The sequence below is a fragment of the Sander vitreus genome, chromosome 8, assembly GCF_031162955.1.
Source record: "Sander vitreus isolate 19-12246 chromosome 8, sanVit1, whole genome shotgun sequence".
NCBI lineage: Eukaryota > Metazoa > Chordata > Actinopteri > Perciformes > Percidae > Sander > Sander vitreus.
Window position 1 is genome coordinate 33,588,917 of NC_135862.1, and position 12,715 is coordinate 33,601,631.

The following is a 12,715-nucleotide window of genomic DNA, read 5'->3' on the forward strand; positions in this document are numbered from 1 at the left end:
ATGTCAACGTCAATGAAAATCTAACAGCTCCTCTTCGGCCACAGTTAAAACACTCCATTGTTATTAAATGATTAAAATAATGAAAATGTATGATGCTTAACAATTCACCAAACCATGAGTGTGCTCAGGTGCTTTCTTCATGGACAAAAACCATCATGTTTTAAAACACACACAGAGTATCCATTTACACTACGGCTACTGTAATTAAAGTAGGAGCAGGTTTTTCTTACATGTACTGACCATAAAGTCTTAATGGGATACAATGCTTCAAAAATCTCTTATTATACGCATTTTCAGGTTCATGTGTGTATTTTGGGTTTCTATTAGAACATGTTTACATGTACTATTATATGTGTTTTTGCAAAACAAATGTGTCGAGATTGTTTGAGCTGATCCTCGTGGATGTGTACCTTAAGCAGGTCAAAGACATCAGCAGCATCCAGACGGTAGTCACATAGCCGGTGAAGCAGTTGCACCTGCGTACGAGGAGGGAGATTCTCGAAGGGGCCCTCTCGAAGTGGGTTGGGCTTCCCTTCCTCCAGCTCCCACCGGTAGCTGATGATGTCATCCAGGTAACTGCTAAATGCCTGGGGCCTAAAGGGCAGAGCAAAAGAACAGGAGAGAGAGAGAGTGAGAGAGGCAGGTGCTATATGTTTCTCAAGACCACCATCAAAGCACAACTGGCACCAGTATGAAAACAACACCAGATAAAATCCCTTGAAATACAAATGTTGACATTTGGTTATTTGAGTATACATGGCAGCAGAGCTGATTTTAAATCCGGCACACTCTGATGTACCATTATATTATCACTATAATCTCTTGTTGTTGTCGTCTCGCTGTGTGTCAGTAACAATTCTACTGATTGTATTTGCATGATCTGCAACATTTTCAATCTAATAATGCAGAATCTCTTTGGTATTCCCCCCACCTCAGATCTTCCATTTTAATGCTAGTATGGAGAGTTGTGATGGAGTGGTGCCTACTTTCTGTGAGGACCTCAGGTTGGTGGTGTTGAGCAGGTAAAGCTGACTATGTGGGTTAGGTACATCTCTTACGCCCTTCCTACGTGTGACTTGTGTCTTGTGGTTTATTGTGTGCTTTGTTTTAAAGCAATTGTTATTTCCTCGGTTTGTTTTGTAACTGATGATTAGTTCTATTCAGGGTAGGCTCATTCACTGTAAAGCCATTTGAAACAGGTTATATAAATAAAGCTGACTTCAAATTTGATTACAATAGTTCCTTTAGTTCCTATTACACCCCTGAAAATTTTGATTTATTTATGTTAGAATCATAATCTGACTTATTACACATTTTTACTTGATCATGAAGTTATAAGGAACCTAATTGTGTATTAACTCCAAATTAAGATGCATATGTCACTTATTATAACAAATACTAAAAAAGAAAACCAGACAGAAGGGAGTATTTTTTCTTTTTTCGGCCCATTGAGATCCATCAGTATAGATAAATGCAACCAATTCAATTGCAAATATTGTATGCACATTGGTAAGCCAACACATCATGTCTTAATATCAACTAGCAACCTTTTGTAATGCAAAGCTTAGGAAACAAACAAAGTTCAAACTACCCTGGTGGCTGGGGCTGACTGGGGAAGTGGGACTGAAAAAAAGACTAGTTTCTTTGAATGGGAGTGGGGTTGTATCTCTGCTATGAGTGGGAGCTGGTGAATAAATGTTGGTTCCGGTTCAGGTCTTGCCGATTAATCTGTACCTTTCAGTTCCAAGTCAGATGAACAGAACAAGGGCTTGGGGCAGGGGTGAGCATCTATGCAACGGCACAGAAAAAAAATGGCTTATCTTGAAAGAGCAGTGCACTTTTCACACAGCTGCTGATCCCCCCCCCGCCCACTACCCAATCTCTCTCCTACTTTCTGTCCCTCGATCTCCTCAACATCCTCCCTCCCTCCTGTCCCCCGCTCCGGCAGAGCGTTTAACACGTGCGGATGAAAAGGGCAGCTCTGTGAAAGGCCAGTGCTGAGCAGCCACCCCCAGGAAGCCAGCGCCTGTCCAGTCCAATAAAGCAGGTTGTCCTCCTGTTACCGGTTGCCTGGGTGGAAAACACTGGATGATTCCTGCCTCTCTGCTCATTGGTTCACTGGTACCACTATGCTACCTTCTAATGATGGGATAGAGTAGGAGGTGTATGAAGGGGGAAGCCCCATACTCACTTTGATTACAGAGGAAAGAAAAGTTTCAGTGGCTGCGAAGTTTTTCCAAAATATTGCTCTAGTAGTAGAGCATGATTTCACCACAGACCTTGAGTCACCATATTGTGAGTAAATTCTGACTCCTCTGTCACTGTTCCGGTGACTCACACTTCCTATAAAAAGGATCTTGGGTGCTATGACTAATTTGAAGTAGAATGGAAATACTGCTCTTATCTTGGCATCTACATATCAAACTGAAAATAAATATGCATTGATTATTTTCCACTGTGGTTCTGGGGTCAGAGCCGAAGGAAAAGTAGCAAACGGGTGCAGATAATAGGCCAGATGAAAAAATAAAATCAATCAATCATCAAAACAAATGTACTGGTTTCAGTACAGTAAGGAAAGGTGGTGCCCATCGCCCATAAGTAGCTAAACAAAGCAAGATTCATCATTCTAAATTTGGTGATAAGATACCAATATGATATGGCTATGATACCTTCTTTTTGGTTGCCATCTCAACAAAATCCTTTTATTTAAGAAATGAAGCTAAAGGTCTAAATGTTGTCTAAGCACAAGCCGGGTTTTTCCCTACTATTAAATTTTTTTTTTAGGGAGAACCCCTAAACCCACCCGCCAAATACATGCACCTAAGTCTTGCACAAACCTAGGGAAACATCATATACTTACGTGATGTCATTGCGCTGATAGCATCCCTGCAACAGACAAGCAATAAGGTCACCAAGGAAGTCCAAGTCCTGCTCTGACAGGGCTTTCTCCAGCTCCTGGATAAAAAACAAAACAAGGAGACAGTAGGGTCAACGCACACGTGATGAACTCTGCAAGAACTTTTGAAAAGCATACCTGCCAACACTCCCGATTTACGTTGGAGTCTCCCAACTTTTATCCCTCCCTCCCTGCTTCCAATTGGTAATGTGTCCCGCTAATCTCCCGATTTCATAGTAATATGACTCAAGTGGGGGTTTCACGATTTCTGTGATATGTCCAGACTGTACGATATGTCGTGGTACTACCTGGCAACCCAACCCAAACAACCCTGACTTTCATGCATTCAAGCTCCCATCCGAGTCAGAGTCAACTCAACTGAAAACCGAATAAACAGCTCCTAAAAAGAAGACGCAACGTTATGCATCAAAATGTCTGTCCTCTTGGTGCGAGACCTTCCCGTTTCTAGCCGTTAGTCATGTCCGCAAACACCATGCGTTTTGCAAAGTATGCCGGGCAGACTTTAGTGTAGAACACGGTGGGGAAATGACGTTAGCAAAAATGCTAATTATAGCATAACAGCATAACATAAAACCGGTTGTGGAGTCACAGAGGGGAACTGCTAACATCGGCCCGGCTCGGTGTGTTGGAGACTGATCAAGTCATAAAGGCAAAAGGTAGAAATGTCCATGCTAGATGCGAAAAAAACATTTCTTTTATATTGTGTGATTGTGAGTTCAGAAAAAGTGTTTATGACTTGTTTTCTGACTCTGCAAAAGTCATTTAGGGGCCATCCACACAGAGGCGGTTTTTGATGCAAACGCACATGTTAAGCATCGTTTGGGCCGCCCGTCCAAACGAATTCTGTAAACGCACTGCCTGAAAACGCACTTTTTTGAAACCTGGTCTCAGGGTGAAAAAATTCGAAAACGACTCTCTTTTGGCTTCGTTTGGACGGCGAATTCGAATACGTCCGTATCGATGATGTCATCGCCACACCCCTCGACCTCTTACCCGCACTAGTGCACGGCCACACACGACTGCGGTGAAGCTAAGCGAGCATATCCCATCTCCATGGTCAAACCAGCTCACGTCCTCTAAATACTTTGTCTATGCTCCCTGACACTTCCCTCTGCCGGTCCTGCATTCTACACAAGAAGAAGAATTGCTAACGTTATGTAGCTAACGTTAAACATCGCTAAAGTAGCTGACCGCTACAGCAGTGACGTAACGTTAGCTGCTATGGTTATCTGTTTATAAAGTCAAAGTAGACAACTTATCAACTAGCTAGCTAATCTGTCTGCTTACCAACCCCTTGAACGGATTATAGTAAGGTTTACCACGGCTTATTGTAGAAAGGCTACCGCAAGAAAAACGTGTAGATTATCAAAAAGACATTGGATCATTAATGTTTGTTTGACTGCCGATGTTAGCTAGCAGAGCTAACGTTAGCGGGCGCTGCAATCATGTCCGATGGCAGACAGAATTGCAAAATAAAAAGTAATCCAACAGCACATTATACAATGTAAACAAAGACACGTTTTCTTGCGGCGGCCTTTATAAATTGAGCAGTGCGCCGCCTATAGGCCTGGAATATGAAGTAGCGCGTTGAGTCATTTACAAATGGATCCGCTTGGACGCAACTATTCTTGAAACGAATCCAGGGAAGACGGGTAAAAAAAAGATTGTTTCGGTACGTGTGGACGTGGCATCGTATTTATTGTATTCATTTGTGGTGTGGGGTTATATGGGGGCGGAGATGTTGCGAGTAGGCCATCTCATCCGATACCCCAGAAAATCTCCCTTTTTTTTTTTTTTACAGCCCGATGTTGCCAGCTATGCTGTAACTGAACATACTGAACTCTTTCAATAACACAAAAGCATTATGAGCAAAACACAGGTGATTCTTGAGGGATGGATGTATACGTATAAACAATTGTTAGTCATTATATGAAAAAAAAAAGGCAATATCTCAGCTGTGAGATGATGCATCAAAAGAATAAGACAGTGTATCAGTGTAAGGTACGCTGGCAGAGGCAGACAGCAGATGGGGTGGTTGTGATTTGCAAGTTGCCTTATTAGGGCTTCTTAGTTTGCCAGTGGTTGTTTGGCTGGAGCCGAGGTTCAAGTTCAGTCATGACCCCGCTCCTGCCTGGCATTGTGTTTCAGCCATTGAGGTTTTATGATGCGGCAGTAACTGGCAGAGCAAACTCTAAAAGACCTGAAAGCACCAAGGAGAGACGGGAGGCAGCAGGAGCCTGGAGCTGCAACACAGCCATGCCCCCTCCTCTCCTTTGCTGACCAACCAAGACACAGTACCCCACACGGCTTCCCATGCACTGCTCTTCCCCGATGATACCCAAAAGCTCTGGAGTAGAACAGAAGGGGAGAGAGAGAGGGAACAGGAGGCTGAGAGGGCAGAAATGCAAATGCAAAGTGCTCCGTCAGCCAAGTGTCCATTTCACTTAAAGCCCCCTTTTGCAGGGTGCGAACAAGCCCCTACAGGCTGAAGCCCAACAATCACTCTTCAGAAAAAGAACATGACTGCCTGCAACTGACCACACCTTACCCCTCCTAGTCTTCTAGCAACAGATCCAAACTCTTACTCTGTGTCACTATTCCTGTCTCTCATAAACTTTCACAAAAAGGTTAGAAAATGGTTCAAAATGATCTCAAGGACAAGGAGGCATGTTTAATTATTGTGCACTCATTCGTCTCTTTTCAGTCTGCCTCTCTCAAGAGGAACCTGGTTGAGTTCAGGGGTCACCAAAGGCCAGCTTACACACCTCTGGGCCGAGAACGACAGAAGCCAGGAGCCAACAAGCCAACACGAGGAAAAACAGGAGGAGGAGGAGGAGGAGGAGGAGGGGAGAGAAAGAAAAGAGGTTGAGAAAGAAGCTGAAAAACAGGACAAGATAAATGTTTCTGCTTGAGGTAAGAAAAGAAAAGAGTGGGAGGGAAAACTCAACAGCCTGCTCCTGCTTGTGACTGAAGCTTCCATAGAAACGTAACAGGAGAGTGAGTTTGATGACAGGACATACAAATCAGCTACGTCTTATGACTCCAAGAAAAAACAGTACAGGTTCTATGAGCACAATCTATATGACCGATTTAAATGTAGATCAATGCGCTCACAGTGGCAAATGACACAGATTCTAATGGATTTATAGTCTGGGTAAAGCAAAATCAGTAATTTCCTTCTAAACACATTATACATACAGAAAATACTTCTTGAAAAAAACAAACAGTTTTTCAACATTTCTGTGTCCAGGATTTTTTGGGCGGGCAGTAAATCATGGCTCGATGACGCACTGGAGCCATCCTTAACATAACTCCTCCCCTGCAAAATACTATGTTACTACTAAAGGCCGTTTTATGGTTCTGCGCAGGCTCCACGCAGAGCTTTCTCCGTAGCCTACGTAAGTGGCCTGATGTTTATACTTGTGCGCTGGTGTGTGCGTTGAGCCGGCGTGCGTGTGTGTGTATTGTGTGTGTGTGTGTATATTGTGTGTGGGGAGCGGGTGATAGAGCGAGAGAGAAGTGAGAGAGTGACGGCAATTAGCTTTGGAGCGAGTAGTGACTCTAGAGTCATAGAGTGGGGTGGGGTGTTGTGCTGTGCTACCACAGACTGTGTGTGTACTACTGGATTAGCTGCTAATGATAGCCTGTCGATGCGCACCAACTTGTTCTTCGGCTCAGCGCCTTCAGCGGACACACTGAGGTTACTGAATTGGTGAGTCAGCTGGTAACGCTCTGTTGTAGCGGGCGAGACGGCGCCTGGACGTGACCCGACACCAGATTGTCATAGATTAGAAAAAATGCAGCGCAGTGACGAGACAGACATTCCATACGGCAGATGTATGTAACAAGGATCTACCAATGCGCATTCAACCCGTGCTGGACCGTTCATATGAATCAGCCGTCATTCTGGTGGTGACCGTTAGTAGAGACTCTAGTCTGCGTCGCCATTGACCCCACACCAAAACTCTCATTCCACGGGAAACACTAGGTGAGTGCAGCATGTGAGAGTAAGGCCAGGAGCACACAAGATGATATTTTTTGTCTTACGGTAGCAGGGCATCTCACATTTTCAAACACAAATTCCTGTCTTGCCATGGCAACTGTGCCTTCATACATTTAGAGAAAAAGACCAAAAATGTAAAGAAACATAGAATTTAGGAATGCTGATGGTTGGGTGTACAATATAGAGCTTTGACAACAAAGAGACTGATTAAATGTTTAAACAGTTGCCCAACAAGCGCATGTGTCATGGCTTGTTCACATATTATGTATGCTACCCAGCAGCAGAACTATGTCATAGCCATAGGCTCTGATCATTAAAGGATAGAAAGATAAGAGTGTGTGTGTGTGTGTGTGTGTGTGTGTGTGTGTGTGTGTGTGTGTGTGTGTGTGTGTGTGTCTCTCTGTGTGTACAAGCACATGTTCATAGGATGCTGAAAGATCCTGTGTCACGCTCCCTTCTACTTCCTGGTCCCCCTGTCAGGCAGCCTCTGGGCCAGAGTGAGCCCATCCATCAGAGACAGACTGCACTTTGATCACACTTCGAAAAAGCTGGGGGAAGAGTGGAGAGTCGAGTACAGCACAGCAGAATGGAGGGCTTGCTACAGCCCCCTGGATTAACACACCCCTGCTCCACCTTTGAAGTGCCACACTGCATCTCAGATGGCAGAGGGAAGGGGAATTAATGTGGTGTGCGTGCCCTTTCTACAGCCATCCATCCATCCAGCCGGCCAATCCCTATGAGGCCTGGTGCTAACAAACACTCATCTTGATGAAGGGCTGCATGGGACACTCCGCTGCAGCTGGACATGTCCTGTGGGAACCTTTCCCTTCTATCAGCACATACACACACAAAAAGTAGTGACCAAAATAATACACAAGGACACAACCTACAACCTTCGGCAAACATAGTCAGCAACAGACAACACACACACTTTTACCGACGCTCATTCATACACGTGTTTCAACAGAATAAACAGTGCAGTACTTTGGCTGCTTCACATTAATGATCAATGGGACTCAAAGATAAAGGAGCTGGATAAGTGATAAGCTATAATGAGTATACATCATAGAGCTAATCTGACAATGCATCACTAAGCTACTGCAAGGAACATAAAAGGCTATTCGTATCCACACACACACAGGACAAAGATTGGACGGAGAGTCAAGGCTTGTCAAAAGGTGCGTCATCACCACAGCATCTCCGTAGGCCTGGCTTGCAATCAGCAATTTACCCTGAAGGTATTTGCCATTACTCTCACCAGACTCCCCTCCCGTTTCTCTCTCTCTCTGCTTCTCTTTGCTGGCTTAACATCTTATTCCTCTCTTTCACACCATTTTCCTCCCCCTGTCTTGCTTCCCAGGTTCTATGAGGGCCTCTGAGGCATTCTATTATTCCCGACAACACCCTTGCTCCACTCTCCACTGCACTCTTTTCCTCACTCTAACCACTTTCACAAGGCATGTTAAAAGGCGGGAATGTTGCGCCGTTATTCTGACTGCCGTTCTAGGTATTAAACAAGTTTTCTTACACCACAAGGTTTATTTCAACTGTCATATTGGACTGGTCCAACATGAATAAATAAATAAATAAGGACTATGTCTACAGAACAGGACATGTTCTACTGGTTGGACAGTATAAAATATATAAATAAAGAGAACAGGATACAACTTTTCTTTCACTTCTCTGATTGGTTCCGTTTTGTTGTCTCTATTTCTTCACTCACACTGTCACTCTGTCGAAATATGCACACACGTGGTCCGCTCCATAGGGTTTGTCACGTAGTGGCCCCGTGCGCTGACGTGCACTAACATGTGCAAGTGGCACGGTAACTGGCCAATGAAATGATGATCATTATAGCGTTTCAAGCGGGCTCTAAATCAAACACAACTAAGCCACACAGCCAACGGACGGGACGCAGCGCTCCACAAAATAAACTAAATACTGCATACTTACCGCGACACTTTCAATATATTGCGATAACAATATTGAGTCGATAAATCTTGCACCCCTACCCCCAATGTAGCACAAGTAGACTTTATATTTCACAATTACTGTTTTCCGTCAGATCGTTTATAGATCTCAACATTTCTGATCACACTTGAAGGCAGCTTAATTTCGCGGAGAAAGAGAGACGGAGGGACTGTGCTTTGTTGTTGCAGGAAACAGTCCGCTGTAACTCCTGGGCAGTTAGGTGCTTGTGTTTCGTTTTTTTACCCTCAGTTTTGTTTTAAAACTTTCTTAGGCAGCAATAGAGGCAGTGATGTTTGCCATTTACTGTACGGGATTCTCACACGTCCTCAAAACGGACTGCCAGGCCGGTTACACGATTGGCTACCGCAGCAGTTGAAACGGTCTCAACTTTTCCCTGCAGGCCGCTGCGGTTTTTCTCAGCACCCGCCGCCACAGCCTAAACACACTACCCCCATTAAACAATAACACTGTTGGCGCATCCACATGACTCAAGCCTTAAGTGATTGCGCACCACTCCCACCCCTCCTCCACGCAGTTGCTAGTAGCGATTATACCATCAAATTAAGAGGACAATAAAATAAAAAAAAACTTCTCACAAACAAACTTCTCAAATTTGAATATTTTCTGGTTTCTTCACTCCTTTGCAACAGTAAACAGAATAGCTTTGAGCTGTGGACAAAAGAACACTTTGTCTTGGGCTTCGGAAAACACTGATATTTTGTACCATTTTCTGACATCTTAGACCAAGCAACGAATCGTTAAATCGAGGAAATATTTGACAGATTTGACAATGAAAATAATCGTTCGTTGCAGCCCTAAAAATCTCCACTCAAAACCATTGTTTGAGGCAATGTTTCACCTATCTATCTATTCAATAGAATGGCAAACCATGTGAGAAGTAACACCTGTGGTGTCAACACAGCTTGCCACTTGTATTGTTCTCATTCTCACAAGAAGCTGTCACACCTAATGTAACTCTAGTCTTGCATTGCCAGACCTTCCTCCACAGCACTGAAGGGGAGGGTGTGGCAAGTCCACACAGCATTCCGGGATGGGAGAAAAATGTGCTCTGGTTTATTGGCATTTCCTTAAACCAATCACAATCATCTTCTGCAAAATAGCCTCGGGAAGGAACTTGGTGGAACAAGTGTACGATCAAAAGTTGTTTCAGTCATGCAACAGAAAACTCAGATTGGACAGAGATCTGAGAAAAAGTTAAACATAGTCCTCATAAATCGACCGGAGTTAAAAATGCCAACACAAAGAAAGCCCAAGGTAACGGATATCCGGAGTAAATGAGTGAAATCCTGCAGAATTTCTGTCGACAACGGAGCAATCTGGGAAGTGGAACGTCGTGGATATAGACTAAATGTCCTTTCATTTAACAGAATATCCCTGGATTTACATTAAACATTGGAACTATACTGTATGTTGCATTTGCAACACGGACCAAAGTTGTTGTTGCACTAATAGTTAACAGGCTATGAATACTAAATACGTGTGGAAACAGGCTATTTTGTGAACGACCACACCCCCTAACCCTAACCTGTATTTTCTTTTTCTTCTTTGTTTTCTTGCTGCAAATCAGCGCACCAGCAACTTGTAGTGTTTGTTTCTGGTGGACATCCATTTTTGGAACAAATTAATTCTGTCTCGTGCATGGTATTATCATTTCTCGTTGAGGTTTTTCTGACAAAACGTAGTTTGGAGTAAGGCAGGGCGATATGGAGAAAATCAAATATCACGATATTTTTGACCAAATACCTCGATACCGCAACGATATTGTAGTGTTGACTATTGGTGCTTTCACAAAATATTTACACAATGAGATTTTTGATAAATAATCATCACTAATGTGGATATTATGATTAATGGGGTAAAGGCAAATAATAGTTCCATAATAACAGTTCCAACAGTCTGGTGAGTTCAGAAAATGACATCACTTTACTGTAATGCAGCCTTTAAAACCAGGAAAAGACAACACTTATGCAATATTACAATATCCAAAATTTAAGACGATATCTAGTCTCATATCACGATATCGATATAATATTGATATATTGCCCAGCTCTAGTTTGGAGACAATACCACAATGGGGATTCCTCCTGGTGAAAGATCTTGTAGTGTTTGACCCCCTGTCGCCGGTCAGTCACATAGTGTGAAAACCACAACGACTTCAAGACTTTTGGTTACAAGACAGCAAGTTGTGTGATGTGAACAGTACAGCGATCTGACAACTTTGAAAGTCCCCAAAAACACACACAGAGAGAGAGAGAGAGAGAGAGAGAGAGAGAGAGAGAGAGAGAGAGAGAGAGAGAAATGGAAAAGTGCACAACAAGCAAGAGCATGCTTACAGACATATGGTGTTAAACTGAAACAGCTTTTATATAGTACAGACCCAGTATAATTCTGTGTGATTCTATGGTTTACCAGTGAAATGTATGACACTACACTGCAGACTGAAGTTTCTGCTAAAGGTGACAACCACATATTAACCTGTTACAGCGTTCTCATAAAAATGGGTCCAACATGGGTTGAACGTGCATTCAGTAAAACTGCATCATATACGCACATCTGCTGTATGAAAGGGGTTCAATGATGCCAGGGTAAATATAAGTCTCCAGTAGGAGGACAAAACTCTAGGTCTCCGTTTAACATCAAAGCCAGGATGGCCAATGTTATGAGACATAAAACATGAATCAACTGAGAAGAGGAGAGGAGCAGACGTTTTAAGAGAAATGAGATGTCAAGGCTTAACTGACTTCAAGGCAGAACACACCATCTGCATTTGCAGATAAAAGTGAAATGTGCTTTTCTCAGTGGACACCGATTGCCCCATCATGTGTCCCATTCATATCTGTTGAGAGAGACAGAAAAACTGAGATAGAGTGTGTGTGTGTGTGTGTGTGTGTGTGTGTGTGTGTGTGTGTGTGTGTGTGTGTGTGTGTGTGTGGGGCCAATGTAAGCAGCATGTATCAGCAGCTGCAAGGTTGTGGCAGATCCACAGAGCCTGTAGTATATAAGGAGGTTGGCCTCTCTGGCTACCTTCACAGTAGATACTTTCCACGTCACTGCCGTTAACAGCTCCTCCGGGGTCTATATCACCAACAGTTGGAGGACGTGTGCACAGCTAGCTGAGGGGGAAGGGAGGCCTGTTTGTTGGGTAAAGGCCCCTCTCTTCCTCTCCTGTGCTTCTTTCTTTATTTCTTCCTCCCCCACTCCCCTCCCACTTTCAACTCCCACACGGTTCCTCCAGGAGCCATCATCTGACAACACCCTCCACCCCCACACGTAACCACCTCCTGCCACATGACACACACACACACACACACACACACATAACACCACAGGAAAACGCCCTCGCATCCTCAGGATGTACCATTCATCTGATCATCAGAGGAAAGCATCAACATCTTTGAGTTGCTGCCAGGCACATCTGACTGATCAAAACACAAACTTGTTGGCTGATTTGCCTGCATAGTCACTCTTGATTTACAACGTGTCTATTTGAGCCAGAGTGAAAAGTTGTGTCTCCACACCTGTCTTAATTAGCTATTAAGGCTGTTTTAGCCTGTATTAACTAGAGCCTGCAGACGAGGACACCGGTTGTTTGTTTTTTTTTTTATAATTTTTTTGGGGGCTTCTCCCTATATTTTAAGTGGATAGATATGAAAGGGGGCTAGAGATGGGGGATGACATGCAGCAAAAGGCAGCATGTCGGATTTGAACCCTGCGCCATTGCAGGACTCATGGGGCGAACGCTCTTATTGGGTGAGCTAGAGGCCGCCCCGGACACCATTTGTTTATAAAAAAATAAAAAAAGT

General features: G+C 43.7%; 1 protein-coding gene across 1 annotated transcript in view; it reads right to left on the reverse strand.

Annotated features, from left to right (window-relative positions):
- The window catches only part of cecr2 (CECR2 histone acetyl-lysine reader), a 40,714-nt gene that overhangs the window by 15,406 nt on the left and 12,593 nt on the right, over positions 1–12,715 (reverse strand). The window contains exons 2-3 of the mRNA XM_078257887.1: positions 2,861–2,955; positions 411–594 (exon numbers count right to left, since the gene is read on the reverse strand). Coding sequence (XP_078114013.1) covers positions 411–594; positions 2,861–2,955 — 279 coding nt within the window. The remainder of the gene's footprint in view (positions 1–410; positions 595–2,860; positions 2,956–12,715) is intronic.